Raw genomic sequence first — 15,781 nt, 5'->3', positions numbered from 1 at the left:
CCGGCGGCAGCCGGCAAGAACCGACTGCCCCCAGCCCGAAGATGGAGATTTCGAAGTTCTAAAGTAAGCCCGGCGGCAGCCGGCAAGAACCGACTGCCCCCAGCCCGAAGATGGAGATTTCGAAGTAAAAAAGAAAAAGCCTGGCAGCAGCCGGCAAGAACCGACTGCCCCCAGCCCGAAGATGGAGATTTCGAAGCTCTAAAGTAAGCCTGGCGGCAGCCGGCAAGAACCGACTGCCCCCAGCCCGAAGATGGAGATTTCGAAGTAAAAAAGAAAAAGCCTGGCAGCAGCCGGCAAGAACCGACTGCCCCCAGCCCGAAGATGGAGATTTCCGAAGCTCTAAAGTAAGCCTGGCGGCAGCCGGCAAGAACCGACTGCCCCCAGCCCGAAGATGGAGATTTCGAAGCTCTAAAGTAAGCCTGGCGGCAGCCGGCAAGAACCGACTGCCCCCAGCCCGAAGATGGAGATTTCGAAGTAAAAGAAAAGCCCGGCAGCAGCCGGCAAGAACCGACCGCCCCAGCCCGAAGATGGAGATTTCGAAGTAAAAGAAAAAGCCGGCAGCAGCCGGCAAGAACCGACCGCCCTCGACCCGAAGATGGAGATATCGAAAAAATCAAGTTTCTGCCGCCGGCTGCCAACCTAAGCCGGCAGCCGACGGCCGAAAGCCGGCAAAGGGGAAGGCGTAAGAAAAAAAAGACTCACCCGCCAAGCCGCGGTCGAGCCCGCTAAGTTCCTCCAACCACCGCTTGGCGGTGGCCGACAGCTCGTTGGACTTGGTGGTTACCTCTTCGCGAGCGCAAGCCGCTGCCGCTCCACCTCATCCAGCCGCCTGCTCAGGTCCGCCAGCTTCTCCTCCCCGTCCTTCTTGAGGGCGGCAAGCTCCTTGAGGTGGTTAGCCTCGAGGAGGCGCAGCCGCTTCAGCTCCCCGTCAGCCACCTTCAGCTTGGCGGCGGCGGCCCGGTTCGCCTCCTCGCTCGTGACGCATTGAGCGCGGGCAACTCGGAGGTCCGACTCCAGCTGTGGGATCCGGGCGGCCTCAGCTGCAAGCCGGCAAAAATGAGCCGTCAGTAAAAAAGAAACTCAACAGAAAGAGCAAGTCAAAAGAGAGAAGGCCTCACCCTTGACAGCCTCCAGCTCGCGAGCCAAGCCGGCTCGCTCGATCTTGGCCTTGTGGTAGCTAGTCACCACCTTGTTGTACAAAACGGTGCGTCGCTCCGTAACCGCCTGAAAGAAACAATCAGATATCCAGACGAAACCCGGACCGGCTCCAAGCAGCCGGACCATGCCTCGGAGGGCTACCAGGATAATAACAGAATTGCAAAAACGAGAAGACACCTACCTTGTCAGCATCCTCCAGCGTTGCTAGCTGGGCAAGGGCCTCGGCGGCCTTGTTCTTAAGGCTGGCCCGGTAGCCGGAGAAGACCATCTTCATGGGCGCCGCGCCAGGCTGCCCCTCCCGGCTGAACACCTCGCAAGAGTCCGCCTGGTGCCATGCCTTCTCCATGGTGCCAGCCGAGCCAAGGCTGGAGTCGGAGGCAGACGGCACATGCAGCAGCCGAGCCCCCTTGGCCACATGAAGGCCCTCAGTTGGGCCCGACGGGCCCTTCGTCCTCACCAGCGCCCGGGAGTCGGCATCCTTCGAGCGCGCTGGCTCCTCCCTCGCCGGCCCCTTCCCGGCCGGCTCCCTCCTCGCCAGCTCCGAAGCTGGCGGCGGCGCGGTCGAAGCAGTCGGCCCGGTGGGAGCCGTCGCTTCCGGCGCTTGAGGCGCTCCTTCCGGGGTGCTCTCCAGCACCACGACGTTGGGCGCGGGCCCGCCGACTCCGGTCGCAGGCGGCGCAGCCCCGCCAGCTCCAGCTCCGGCCGCCCGCTCCACAAACGGGGCGCGGCGCGGGAACATATCGTCTATGGTCGGCCGGCGCGCCGACTGACCCTGGTCTCCGCCGCCAGGCGCCGTAGGAGGCGCGGCTGAAGAAGACGCCCCCGCAGAAGGCGGCGTGGCCGCAGGCGGCACGTTAGCAGCCGGCGGCGCGCGCGTGCCGAAGGTTGCGGGGTGGGCTCCCTCCCTTGCCGCCGAAGCGGCGACATGACGGGAGGAGCTTGCCGAGAGCCGCCTCCCTGGGTGAACTTAATCGCGGCCCTAGTCGAACAAGCAAGAAAAGATAAGTACAAAAAGGAAGGAAAGAAAAGGAATCAAACAACAGAGGAAAAAGAACTCACCCGGCTTTCTCCGGGACCTTCTTGGGCGCCAGCCGGCGCTGCTTCTTGGCCCTCGCCTCCGAAGCAGCCGTAGACCCGCCGCCGGCCCGCTTCTTCCCCTTCGGCTTGGAAGTCGCCGTGCCCGTAGGCGGCACCGCGCGCAGAGGCACAGCCGGGATTGGCCCCGTGCCAGATTCCGCCGGCTCCGCCTGTGGCTGCTCCTGCTCCTGCTCATGCTCAGGCGAGGGCGGCGGGTTATTCTCCCCCTGGCCGCCCTGATCCAGCACCTCCGGCAGATCGTCATCGCCGGCGTGGTCACCGGCTGGGTCATCCGGGTCGACGTGATCCGGCGTCCAGACCTTCGTCGCCAAGTCGCCATCCTCGATGCCTTGGCGGGTGAAAAGCTGAAAACAAGACAAGATAAACATCGAGTCGGCTATGCTGCCGCAGTCGGAAGACGGCAAAAACATCGAACTTACCAGTTCAGGCGGCTGCTCCCGGTCGTAGGGCGGCAACCCCCAATCCCAGTTGTCCGGCATGTTGGCCTTGGTGATGTTGTTCACCCGGTGAGCTACCTGGGACTTGGAGAGCTCCGCCTTCGACGTCCGGGTCGGGTCGAGCCGGCCGGACATATGGCCGATCTTGTGGACGCGCCACTGGAGCGGTATGACCCGGCGCATGACGTAGGTGCAGAGGAGGTCCTCGGCACTCAGCCGGCCCCCCGTGACGCACTCACCCAGGAAGTCCCACAGGAGGTTCACCTCCGCGTCCGGGTCCGAGGACTTGGCGTTGTAGCCCCAGTTGATCCGGCCGACTGGCGGAGCCGGATTGTATTCCGGCAAGTTGAGCCGGTCGAAGGCCGGGCTCTCGTTCCGCACATAGAAGAAAGACATTTGCCAATTCTTCACAGAATCGACAGTCGGAATCCGCGGAAAGGACGTACCCGTACGAGGATAGATGGAGGCTGCGCCGCAGGTCCTCAGACGGCCTTCAGTCGTCTGCGCCTTGATGTAGAAGAGCCGGCTCCAAAAATCCACATCCGGCAACAAGCCGGCGTAGCCTTCCATGAAGGCCACGTAGCAGCTGAGGAGGATCATGGCGTTGGCCGGCAGGTGGTGCGGCTGCAGGCCGAAGTGGTCGAGGAACCGGCGGAAGAAGTTGGAAGCCGGCAGGCCCAATCCGCGGTCGAGGTGCGCGCCGAAGACCACGCGCTCGCCGGGCTCCGGCCGAGGCTCCATCTCCGCGCCCGGCGCCCTCGTAATCACCCCCGCCGGGATGCGGCGGAGGCGCACAAGCCGGGCAATGTCATCCTCCCGCATGTAAGATCCTTTCCAGGAGCCGCTCGGCTGGGCCATCGAGGACGAAGAAGAGGAGGAGGTCCAGGAGAGGCGGAAGGGCGAAGAAGAGCCGCTCCTCGCCGGAGGAGATCGCGGTCGATACGCGCGGCCCCGTGGCGCCGGATCGGCAGAGCTGCGGCGCCGGATCGGCGGAGGAACGACGGGACGCCCGCTCACCGAAGCTCGCCAGGGAAATGGTGGAGAAAACCGCACCGGAGCAGCGAAGAGCTCGAGCGGAGAGAAGGAGCGAGGCAGGAGCGCGAGGAGGAAGAAAGGGGCAAGTGCCGCCTCGATGCCGCCCCCGCGGCATTTATAGCCGACCGCGGCGGGCGGTTGGCCTCCAAGTGGCCGACGTGGGCCACGTCTCCGGATTTACTGCGCCGTAACTCCTCCCACGACCGCTGCCGTTACCAGAAACTGCCACACCACGTCGCCCACAACCGCACCGGATCCGGAGGAGACATTGACGTGACCAGACGAACCGGCGACAGAGCCCTGACGTCAGACCGGTCAAGTCGGGTGCAGGACCCGAGGCGGCGGAGACTCCGGCGCGCAGCAAGCCGGAGCCGGACAAGAAGTTCAACTCGGACCAAAAGTCATCAGCAAGGCGGAGACGCCGTCAAAACTTGCGAGAAAGCAAAAGCTGCACAAGTATAAAAAGCAGCCGGCTAGAAGCAGCCGGCGAGAGCGAGCCGGATGAGGGCGCAGCCGGTTGAAGGGAAATTCTCAGTCGGCCCCTCCAAGTGCCGCCAAGTATATTCAAGAAGCCAGGAAAACCTGCCTAGGTCCTTCTAAACGCAGGACCTTGCCAGCTTCGGGGGCTAATGTCGGGGGGAAGACCCCGGGTAGGGCAATGGACGCGGAGCAGCCGGCTGGCCACTGGCCGGCTCGCGGCAAAGGCCGGGCCGAGGAGCAGTCGGGCCGGCGCCGTGGCCGGCTGGTCCGGAAGCCGGCTGGCTCTAGGTCCTAGTCGGCTCGGCTACGGCCGCCAATGCTGTAGCCGGGCCGGCTTCCACAAGCCATATCCGACCGGGGGTCCGTACCTCGGACCGACTCGAGGCTGGCGAGTCTTGCACTCGGAAGGAACCGGGTTGGTGATCCGGGTTCCCAAAGTCCACGCTGACTTCATCTTCCGTAAAGCGCGGGGCACTGTGGAGCAATAGTGCCACGCGCCGGACAGGCCATCATGGCTAACGACGATCCGTACTGGCTACAGTGGCTGACGGCGACAGGGACACCTCCTCTCCATACCGCTGACCTGGGCAGCCGGATGGGACAGGCCACTACGCCTCAACGGCTCCTGACGTCACTGCCTCGGGAAGGAGCGGAAGCCGGAGCCGGCCAAGCCGGCCAGTAGACTATAGGGTCTTATATGTAAAGTGCCGGTGCCTATATAAGCCGCACTACCCCCTCTCGTGCAGGGGATCGATCATTCTCACTTCATTCCACCCTTAGCGCTGCCCTGTGAGAGAGACCATCGTCTCCCTTAGCCTCCCAGGAGCAGCCGGACACAGCTCTAGGAGCACCATTGTACTGTGTGATATCATATACACTCTAGCAGGAGTAGAGGTTTTACCTCCATCGGAGGGCCTCGAACCTGGGTACGTCGCCGTGTCGCTCGTGCCCATACCCGCTTCCGGATACCGCCGTGAGATCTCTCAGGAACCACCTTCGATTAGCCACCCTATGGCATATGCCGTGACGATACCACGACAATATATCAAACGACAATTAAGAATGTATTGCATCTGGTGTATTCCAGGTCGATCGCATATTAGTCTGCTCCATCGTCGGATTTCCTTAATCTCACATCTATAATTTCACAGAAATATGCGCACAGAGGCTTAATCAACATAAACAAAGATGAATTTACCAGATTGTATATATGCTACCACTTAAGGTGCTAAGAGAGAACTAATTATGTCGTGGATATGACCACGACAGGTGCTACAAGATTGCACGAAGACCAGGGTTTACCCATGTCCAGTGATGACGCGTAAAGCACACACCCATTGGGAACCCCAAGTGAAAGGTGTGATGCGTACAGCAGCAAGTTTCCCTCAGTAAGAAACCAAGGTTTATCGAACCAGTAGGAGATGAAGGCCACGTGAAGGTTGTTGACGGAGGAGTGTAGTGCGGCGCAACACTAGGGATTCCGGCACCAACGTGGAACCTGCACAACACAATCAAAATACTTTGCCCCAACGTAACAGAAGCCATGTCCCAATTCTTAGATGCATGTTGTATTAATTCATGGTTAACAAAACGAGGGGTATAATTATGGGGACCTTTAAAATTACAGCGGTGGTTGGACTTTATGTCTTAATAATTCCCTTGTTTGCTTTTAACTGGCCTTGAGATCAATCACTAGGGGTGTATTTTCTCATATCCATGTCTACACCTATCTATGGCTCCTCTCTAGAAGAAACAATAAAAAGACTATCTTTATGCTTCACTAATTATGACAACCACACAAATAAAGTAGCAGTTTTGTTTATTGTACTTTACTTTTCTTGCATTTGTTATTCCACACAAATAAGAACACTTACTCCCTTGTGTTACTCCACTTTACTCCACTTCATCTCATTTTACTTTATTGCAATTTACTTTTCTTGCATTTGTTTTACTCATTGCATTTTGTTTTCAACACTTCTAGTTATTAGTAGAAACGTCTTCATACACACACCTTATAGTTCCTAGCTTTGCATAAAGGGCCATATAAGTGGGTTATAGGGCTTTAGAAAATAGTTAGTTTACCTTCAGCTCCTCGTGGGTTCGGCACTCAAATACTTATCGAATTGTACTTCGGTGATCCCCTGCAGTTGGGGGTTATCAACCACCTCGGTGATCATCCCTCAAAAAGGAACGACCCGACGGCGGATGCCGGAAAGGAGGAAGTGCCCCTAGCGGAAAAGGGTGAGTTCATTATTTTCCTAAGCTTCATCGAGCGCGACCTTTCCTTCCACACCTCGCATTTCCTCTAGCACCTCCTTGCCTTCTACAACATCCAAATCTTGGATATGGAAACACAAATCCTTCAGAAATCAGCCTATTTCGTGACCCTCCGCGACAAGGGCAAAGCTAGAGGAAAAATTCATTGGGTTCAGCTCTTGGTGTTGATCTATAATCTTCCAATAATTAGCAATATCACATATTAATACAATGAAGTTTTGACTGATTTTATTGGGTTCGAGATGAACCCAATTGTTGCATGGCAGATCCACCACTCGCTCTACGAGTGCTATCTAGGATGCCCGCCGTACTTCCCCCTCTAGCTAACAATCTTCCACGAGCGATTGTCGTGCAAGAAGGCTGAAGAGGTTTCTAGTCGTCGTCGGCAGCATCACCTTCTAGGTGAATGCCGACAAATCATTCATCGACTTTGATATGCTTGAAGAAGGCGTGGGTGGATTGGCAAAAGTTCTTGTTCTACATGAGGGAGGAGACCCCAACGAGCTAGATACCTAATTTAATTCCAATTCCTTTGAGTTTTTTTTGTAGATTTCTTGGAACGTTACACATAAAAAGTAATCCAAAGTTAATGCATTCAAATTGAAGGAGATACATATTACATGGATACAATCTAATTACTGGTAGCCTCCCTTGTCCTTCTTGCTAAAGATAATCTTTAACATGATTTTGGAAATAAGACGACAATACGATAAAACTAGAGAAATAAGACAATACAGGCATGCTCATACATATATGAGCTCAACATATTATTCCCTCTATTTATGTAGGACACTTGGCTAGGCTTAGATAGTGTCGTTATTCTTCTTCTTCTTGATGATCTCTTGAATTATAGCCCCGACAACATCAAGCTCCATTGGTTTGGGCAGAAATTCATCAGCACCAACCCTCATGAACGCCTCTTGGGCATTATCGCCAACTGATACTCCAACAATCTTCACATGAATTTCTCCCAAAGCACGGATCTTCTCAATTGCCTACCAAATAACACAAGAAGTACATTCTCAAGCAAACTATTCAGCAAAATAAATAGCTATTTTTCCACATGGAAGAAATGGAAAACTAATACCTCAGGCCCAGACATTACGGGCATGTCCTTGTCACAAAAAATAATGTCAAAATTCTTCCCCTCAAGGAACATTTCCACTGCTTCTTTCCCATTCTTAGCCGTAGTAATCTCGCAGTGGAATTTACGCAGCATGGCGGAGAGAATCATGGTCTCAACAGCCGAATCCTCAACAATAAGTGCCTTAACCGGGGATCCTTCGACGTAGGATGTCATGATCGGCTAAACAAACTACAAAAGAATACATATATTTGTTATTTCCGATCCATGCAATGCATCTAAGGTGATAGTTATAGGGTATTCTCAATAAAAATAAATAAAAAAGTCATAATCAAAATTAGTATCCCGAAACGTTGTGCATGAATATCCAGTGAGCAATTTTAGCTGCAAAATCATAAGAAATAATTCTTAAAAATAATCTAGAAGTTAAGCATGCACTTCAAGTACATATCAGTTGATGGAAATATATGCTAGATCTGGCAGGAAGCTCAAATAATTAGATGTTGCTATTGCAAGACGTGTGCAAAATTTATTATTACTTAGGACGGGAAGACCAGAAAATCTATATTTGCTTATAATAGGATAAGAAAAAAATCAAAAAATAATATTAAAAGACAAAGAGAACCTTGTTCTACACATGAATAATTTGTCATGTTCTTTTCTGCAATAAGTAGAACCAAAAATATCGTAAGAAAGACCGCATCATAGGGAAGAAACGATCAAAAATACAACATATGGGTGCATATACATGGTTGCACCTCTAATCGATCTCTTGTATGCAAGCATAACAAAATAAACTAGTACATGATGAGGATTGCAAGGCAAAAACAAAGAGGAAAAATAGGGACCTCAAAGCTTGCTAGAGCTTTTGGCGAGCGAGGTCGAAGGAAATGTAGTTGGCTCTTTTTTTATCTTGTTGCTTCAGGCTTTGGTGTTGTGTGCCGTGTACGCCTCTACGCCTAGGTATTTATAGAGGGAAACGAGAGGAGCACCACCCCAAGGCTGGCCGATCTCAGCCATTAATTTGAAAATTATGTCCGTTATCGCGTGCAAATATCTCCACCGTTTCACATGAAAATACAAAATGGAAAACTAATGTTGATATTGCCAATATCTTTTGTTATAAATGATACATATATTTTTCGTATTTCCCAATACTGCTCACAGATGTATATCTTATTAAATCGCTAATTATTGCACCGCAGAAGATCACAGTGTGTATAAATATGTATGGCTTCACATGCCATCGTTGCTAGATATCAAAATGGAATTATAAATCATTTATTGTTTTGCCATCAATAACATAGATGGTTGTTCACTTGTTATTGTGGTGATTAGTTCAAGTATGGCAATAAAACCTTACTATGAATGTGCCCATGATAGATATCAAATGATAATTAAGAATGTATTACATCTGGTGTATTCTAGATCGATCGCATATTAGTTTGCTCCATCGTCGGATTATCTTAATCTCACATCTATAATTTCACCGAAATATACGCACATAGGCTTAATAAGCATAAACAAAGATGAATTTACCAGATTGTATATATGCTACCACTAAAGGTGCTAAGAGATAACTAATTATGTCGCATATCACCACGACAAGTGCTACAAGATTGCACGAAGACCAGGGTTTACCCACGTCCAACCTCTCCGGAGAGTAAAAGACTTACTTCCTGCTTATATGTGTTCATTAGAGAGTTACAATGGGGTTAACGAGGGAGCTCCACGGCAATGCCCACCATGAGTGGTTTAGGGTTGTCGGAATCCTGCAGGGTAGCACGAGACATCAGATACCAAACGGGGGAGAGATTTACCCAGGTTCGGGGCCCTCGATGAGGTAAAACCCTTACTTGCTGCTTGTCTAATCTTGATTTATCGAATATATTGGGTTACAATGTGGTAGCCTATAGTCTGCTATGGTCGACTCGCCGAGAGGGAAGAATTCTATGATTTGTGCTCCAAGTTGTGGTGGTTCTATCTATTGTTGTTCTCTTGTTCGGCATGCCCCCTCCTGGCCTTTATATAGCAGGCCAGGTCGACCCGAGAGTCCTATCCGAACTCGACTAGGTTACATTTAGATCTAATCTAATCTTTCTTTTATTGACGCCTTCTTGCCTTGTCCATCAAGAATCCGTCTCCTGGTAGGTCTCCTTCATTGCAACCGACGTATGGGCCCATCTTGGTCTTGGACAATCTTCATGGCCCCCTAGTTGGGCCAGGGGATGTAGAATAATGTCGGGTACCCGAAGGGTAATGCTCACATCAGTAGCCCCCGAGTAACTGGCCGAAGCAAAGCTTCGGGCAGGGACTACAATTTCCTACATCCGAATATCTTTATCTGTCGAATAAAATTGAAAATTCTCATTTTCTATGAGGTTGAAATTTATTGATATCGGGTGCACGTCAAGCGCTCCCGATGGGAGTAGCCCCCAAGACTAGGGACGGATGCTTGCAACCGTGCGTAGACTCAAGTTGTACTACTCAAAGATTTATCTGTTGACGCGTTCCGAGCTTCCTTTATCGTCAGATACTTTTATTATATCGGGTCTTCTAAGACTTCGGGTGTGAAGTCATGCAATTTTGGTTGTACACAAGGGATAAAAGCAACGAGCCCAACCTTACTTGATAAATCGATGCTAGTTAACTGCCGATGACAAACCAACGTTACCCTACACAGAATCAAGTCCTCGGGCTTGATCCTGGATTTTGCTAGAACCATCGGGTCTGTTCTCTTTTGAATTCATATGATTATTATTTCTTTCGCTATTTTATCGGGTGCATGTCCAGTGCTCCCGATGAAAGTAGCCCCCGAGTCTAGCGACAGGTGTTTGCAACCGTGCGTAGACTCAAGTCGAGTAGCCGAAAGTAATAGATTCATTCATATGTCAATTTTATTAGAATGTTTCGTCAGAGGGAGCCGATAACCTCGATGAGATCATCACTGACGTGGCATTTGCAGCAGCTCGATTGACAGGACGTGACCTAATGGGCCCACCCTATATATATCTGCGCGGTCAGTTAGGAAATGACTGATCCTTGCGCGTTGACTGAGGTGTTTCCTCGATTCTCGTGCGTAGTGGGGATAATGGATATAGGGTGGGCCCATTAGATGTGGATGTTGCCTTCTACAACATCCAAATATTAGATATGGAAACGCAAATCCTTCAGAAATCAGCCTATTTCGTGACCCTCTGCGACAGGGGCGAAGCTAGAGGCAAAATTCATTGGGTTCAACTCTTGGTGTTGATATATAATCTTCCAATAATTAGTAATATCACATATTAATACAATGAAGTTTTGGCTCATTTTATTGGGTTCAGATGAACCCAATTGTTGCATGGCAGCTCCGCCACTGTTCTGCAAGTGCTATCTAGGATGCCCGCCGTACTTCCCCCTCTAGCTAACAATCTTCCACGAGCAAGTGTCACGCAAGAAGCTGAAGAGGTCTCTAGTCATCGTCGGTAGCATCACCTTCTAGGTGAATGCTGGCGAATCATTCATCGACTTTGATATGCCGAAGAAGGCATGGGCGGATTTGCAAAAGAGATCTTGGTTTATTCAAATTGCAAGGTTCTGGTTCTACATCAGGGAGGAGACCCCAATGATCTAGATCCCAAATTTAGTTCCAATTCCATTGAGTTTTTTTTTTTGTAGATTTCTAGGAACCTTACACATCACAAGTAATCCAAAGTTAATGCATTCAAATTGAAGGAGATACATATTACATGGATACAATCTAATTATTGGTAGCCTCCCTTGTCCTTCTTGCTAAAGACAATCTTTAACATGATTTTGGAAATAAGATGACAATACGATTAAACTAGAGAAATACGACAATGCAGGCATGCTCATACATATATGAGCTCAACATATTATTCCCTCTATTTATCTAGGACTCTTGGCTAGGCTTAGACAGTGTCGTTATTCTTCTTCTTGATGACCTCTTGAATTATAGCCCCGACAACATCAAGCTCCATTGGTTTGGGCAAAAATTCATCAGCGCCGACCCTCATGAACGCCTCTTGGGCATTATCGCCAATCGATACTCCAACAATCTTCACATGAATTTCTCCCAAAGCACGGATCTTCTCAATTGCCTGCCAAATAACACAAGAAGTACATTTTCAAGCAAACTATTCAGCAAAAATAAATAGCTATTTTTCCACATGGAAGAAATGGAAAACTAATACCTCAGGCCCAGACATTACGGGCATGTCCTTGTCACAAAAAATAATGTCAAACTTCTTCCCTCGAGGAACATTTCCACTCGCTTCTTTCCCATTCTTAGCCGTAGTAATCTCGCGAGTGGAATTTACGCAGCATGGCGGAGAGAATCATGGTCTCAACAGCCGAATCCTCAACAATAAGTGCCTTAACCGGGGATCCTTCAACGTAGGATGTCATGATCGGCTAAAGAAACTACAAAAGAATACATATATTTGTTATTTCCGATCCATGCAATGCATCTAAGGTGATAGTTATAGGGTATTCTCAATAAAAATAAACAAAAAATCATATCAAAATTAGTATCCCGAAACGTTGTGCATAAATATCAAGTGAGCAAGTTCAGTTGCAAAATCATAAGAAATAATTCATAAAAATAATCTAGAAGTTAAGCATGCACTTCAAGTACATGTCAGTTGATGGAAATATATGCTAGATCTGGCTGGAAGCTCAAATTTATTATTACTTAGGACGAGAAGACCAAAAAATATAAATTTTCATATAAGAGGATAAGAAAAAAATCAAAAAAAGATATTAAAAGACAAAGAGAACATTGTTTTACATATGAATAATTTGTCATGTTCTCTTCTGCAATAAGTAGAACCAAAAACATCGTAAGGAAGACCGCATCATAGCAAAGAAACGGTGAAAAATACAACATATGGGTGCATATGCATGGTTGCACCTCTAATAGTCTCTTGTATGCAAGCATATCAAAATAAACTAGTACATGATGATGATTTCAAGGCAAAAAAAAGAGAAAAAATGGGGACCTCAAAGCTTGCTAGAGCTTTTGGCGAACGAGGTCGAAGGAAATGCAATTGGCTCTTTTTTTAAATTATTGCTTCAGGCTTTGGTGTTGTGTGCCGTGTACGCCTCTATGCCTAGGTATTTATAGAGGGAAACGAGAGGAGCACCACCCCAATTATGTCCATTCCCGCGTGCAAATATCTCCACCGTTTCACATGAAAATACAAAATGGAGAACTAATGTTGATATTGCCAATATCTTTTGTTATAAATGATAAATATAATTTTCGTATTTCTAGATACTTCTCACAGATGTATAGCATATTAAATTGCTGATTATTGCACCGCAGCAGATCACAGTGTGTATAAATATGTATGGCTTCACATGCCATCGTTGCTAGATATCAAAACGGAATTATAAATCATTTATTGTTTTTCCGTCAATAACATAGATGGTTGTTCACCTGTTATTGTGGTGATTTGTTCAAGTATGGCAAGAAAACCTTACTATGAATGTGCCCATGATAGATATCAAACGACAATTAAGGATGTATTGCATCTGGTGTATTCCAGGTCGATCGCATATTAGTTTGCTCCATCGTCGGATTATCTTAATCTCACATCTATAATTTCACCGAAATATGCGCACAGAGGCTTAATCAACATAAACGAAGATGAATTTACCAGATTGTATATATGCTACCACTTAAGGTGCTAAGAGAGAACTAATTATGTCGTGGATATGACCACGACAGGTGCTACAAGATTGCACGAAGACCAGGGTTTACCCATGTCCAGTGATGACGCGTAAAGCACACGCCCGTTGGGAACCCCAAGTGGAAGGTGTGATGCGTACATCAGCAAGTCTCCCTCAGTAAGAAACTAAGGTTTATCGAATCAGTAGGAGATGAAGGCCACGTGAAGGTTGTTGGTGGAGGAGTGTAGTGCGGCGCAACACCAGGGATTCCGGCACCAACGTGGAACCTGCACAACACAATCAAAATACTTTGCCCCAACGTAACAGTGAGGTTGTCAATCTCACCGGCTTGTGATACGTCTCCAACGTATCGATAATTTCTTATGTTCCATGCCACATTATTGATGATATCTACATGTTTTATGCATACTTTATGTCATATTTATGCATTTTCCGGCACTAACCTACTAATGAGATGCCGAAGAGCCAGTTGCTGTTTTCTGCTGTTTTTGGTTTCAGAAATCCTAGTAAGGAAATATTCTTGGAATTGGACGAAATCAACGCCCAGGGGCCTATTTTTCCACGAAGCTTCCAGAAGACCGGAGGACTTACGAAGTGGGGCCACGAGGTGGCCAGACAACAGGGCGGCGCGGCCCAAGCCCTGGCCGCGCCGGCTCGTTGTGTGGGCCCCTCGTGATGCCCCTTTACCTGCCCTTCCGCCTACATATAGTCTTTGTCGCGAAACCCCCGCATGCGAGAGCCACGATACGGAAAACCTTCCCGCGACGCCGCCGCCGCCAACCCCATCTCGGGGGATTCAGGAGATCGCCTCCGGCACCCTGCCGGAGAGGGGAATCATCTCCCAGAGGACTCTTCACCGCCATGGTCGCCTCCGGAGTGATGAGTGAGTAGTTCACCCCTGGACTATGGGTCCATAGCAGTAGCTAGATGGTCGTCTTCTCCTTATGTGCTTCATTGTCGGATCTTGTGAGCTGCCTAACATGATCAAGATCATCTATCCGTAATGCTATATGTTGTGTTTGTTGGGATCCGATGGATAGAGAATACTATGTTATGTTGATTATCAATCTATTACCTATGTGTTGTTTATGATCTTGCATGATCTCCGTTATTAGTAGAGGCTCGGCCAAGTTTTTACTCTTAACTCCAAGAGGGAGTATTTATGCTCGATAGTGGGTTCATGCCTCCATTAAATCCGGGACGAGTGACGGAAAGTTCTAAGGTTGTGGATGTGCTTGTTGCCACTAGGGATAAAACATTGATGCTATGTCCGAGGATGTAGTTATTGATTACATTACGCACCATACTTAATGCAATTGTCTGTTGTTTGCAACTTAATACTGGAAGGGGTTCGGATGATAACCTGAAGGTGGACTTTTTAGGCATAGATGCATGCTGGATAGCGGTCTATGTACTTTGTTGTAATATCCCAGGTTTAGAGGCAATAAAATGAGAGAACACCAAAGTGTGCATTGCATTCATGCATAGAAAATCCGGGGAATTTTCGCGCTTCAAATAAAACTTACCACAGTAACTGAAGTTTCACTTGACTTGCTCGGAATTGAAGTAGATCATCAAGTCAAGCGCTATAAACTTCACCTGTGATCTTTGCTAAAACCTTATTTTGGGTAGAGATGATTTGATCTATGTATTAGATCAAATGGAATTAGATTTACAACAACACATTCTTTAATAATCAAAACCTAACTTATTAACACTTGAAAGTTAGCAACTACCTTTGTGTGTAAATTAATTCACTTATAAATAAGTTAAACCACGGGGTCTAAAGTGCATAAAAGCCACACATTCTCATTTAAATCATAACTTATTAAGTATATGGAATATCATAAAACTAAATCCATTTACATTACGAATTATAGTTCAAACTATTTGAATAAAATTAACTATGAGTACTTTGAAACTCATATGATCATGCCTTGGTGAAATCAAACAAAAACTATCCAAATTTGAGGAATAACCTTCAACTTCCACCTTTTCACCAATATTATAATATAAATCCAATCAAATATAATATAGTGACTCATCAACAATAATAAAAACCATCCACAAGATATTTAGTAGCAAATGCCACTTGGCTATCCAAAAATAAATCATATGAGAGGATAATGATCTTGCCACATGGGATAAAAATATCTACATGACTTGCTTTCCAAGCTATGCCACCTCATGCTCAAAGGATTGCTATGGATGAGGGCATGACAACCAAGCACCTTACTCATCAAACCAACACAAGAGTCACCACCTAGGTGTCATGATACTAGAGCTTGCCCAAGCCTATAAATAGAGCCACACTCCTTCATTCCTTTGCTCATCTTGTAGCATGATATATGTGAACAAACACATAGAGCCACTCCATATGAATTAGCTAGGATCAAGATGAAGAAGCTAGGAGGTGGAGGCATACCACAAGAAGAAGGTTTATCGGATTTCCTGAAGAACAAGCTTCAGAAGATACCAAGGTAGAATTCCTAGGCAAACCATATATTTAGAGGAT

The 15,781-nt window shown here is 48.1% G+C and overlaps 1 protein-coding gene across 1 annotated transcript; it reads right to left on the bottom strand.

The window, feature by feature from the left end:
- Positions 1-7,288: 7,288 nt before the first annotated feature.
- On the bottom strand, positions 7,289-7,785 carry LOC124673262 (two-component response regulator ORR42-like). Its single transcript, XM_047209378.1, has 2 exons — positions 7,573-7,785; positions 7,289-7,480 (listed from the first exon to the last, which is right to left on the bottom strand). Exons 1-2 carry the CDS (start codon positions 7,783-7,785, stop codon positions 7,289-7,291), a joined length of 405 nt encoding a protein of 134 aa, XP_047065334.1.
- Between the last annotated feature and the right edge of the window lie 7,996 nt (positions 7,786-15,781).

Source organism: Lolium rigidum, chromosome 7 (assembly GCF_022539505.1).
Source record: "Lolium rigidum isolate FL_2022 chromosome 7, APGP_CSIRO_Lrig_0.1, whole genome shotgun sequence".
Taxonomy (NCBI): Eukaryota; Viridiplantae; Streptophyta; class Magnoliopsida; order Poales; family Poaceae; genus Lolium; species Lolium rigidum.
Note: the sequence above shows the minus strand (reverse complement) of the source record. Positions and strands in the feature narration are given on the sequence as shown.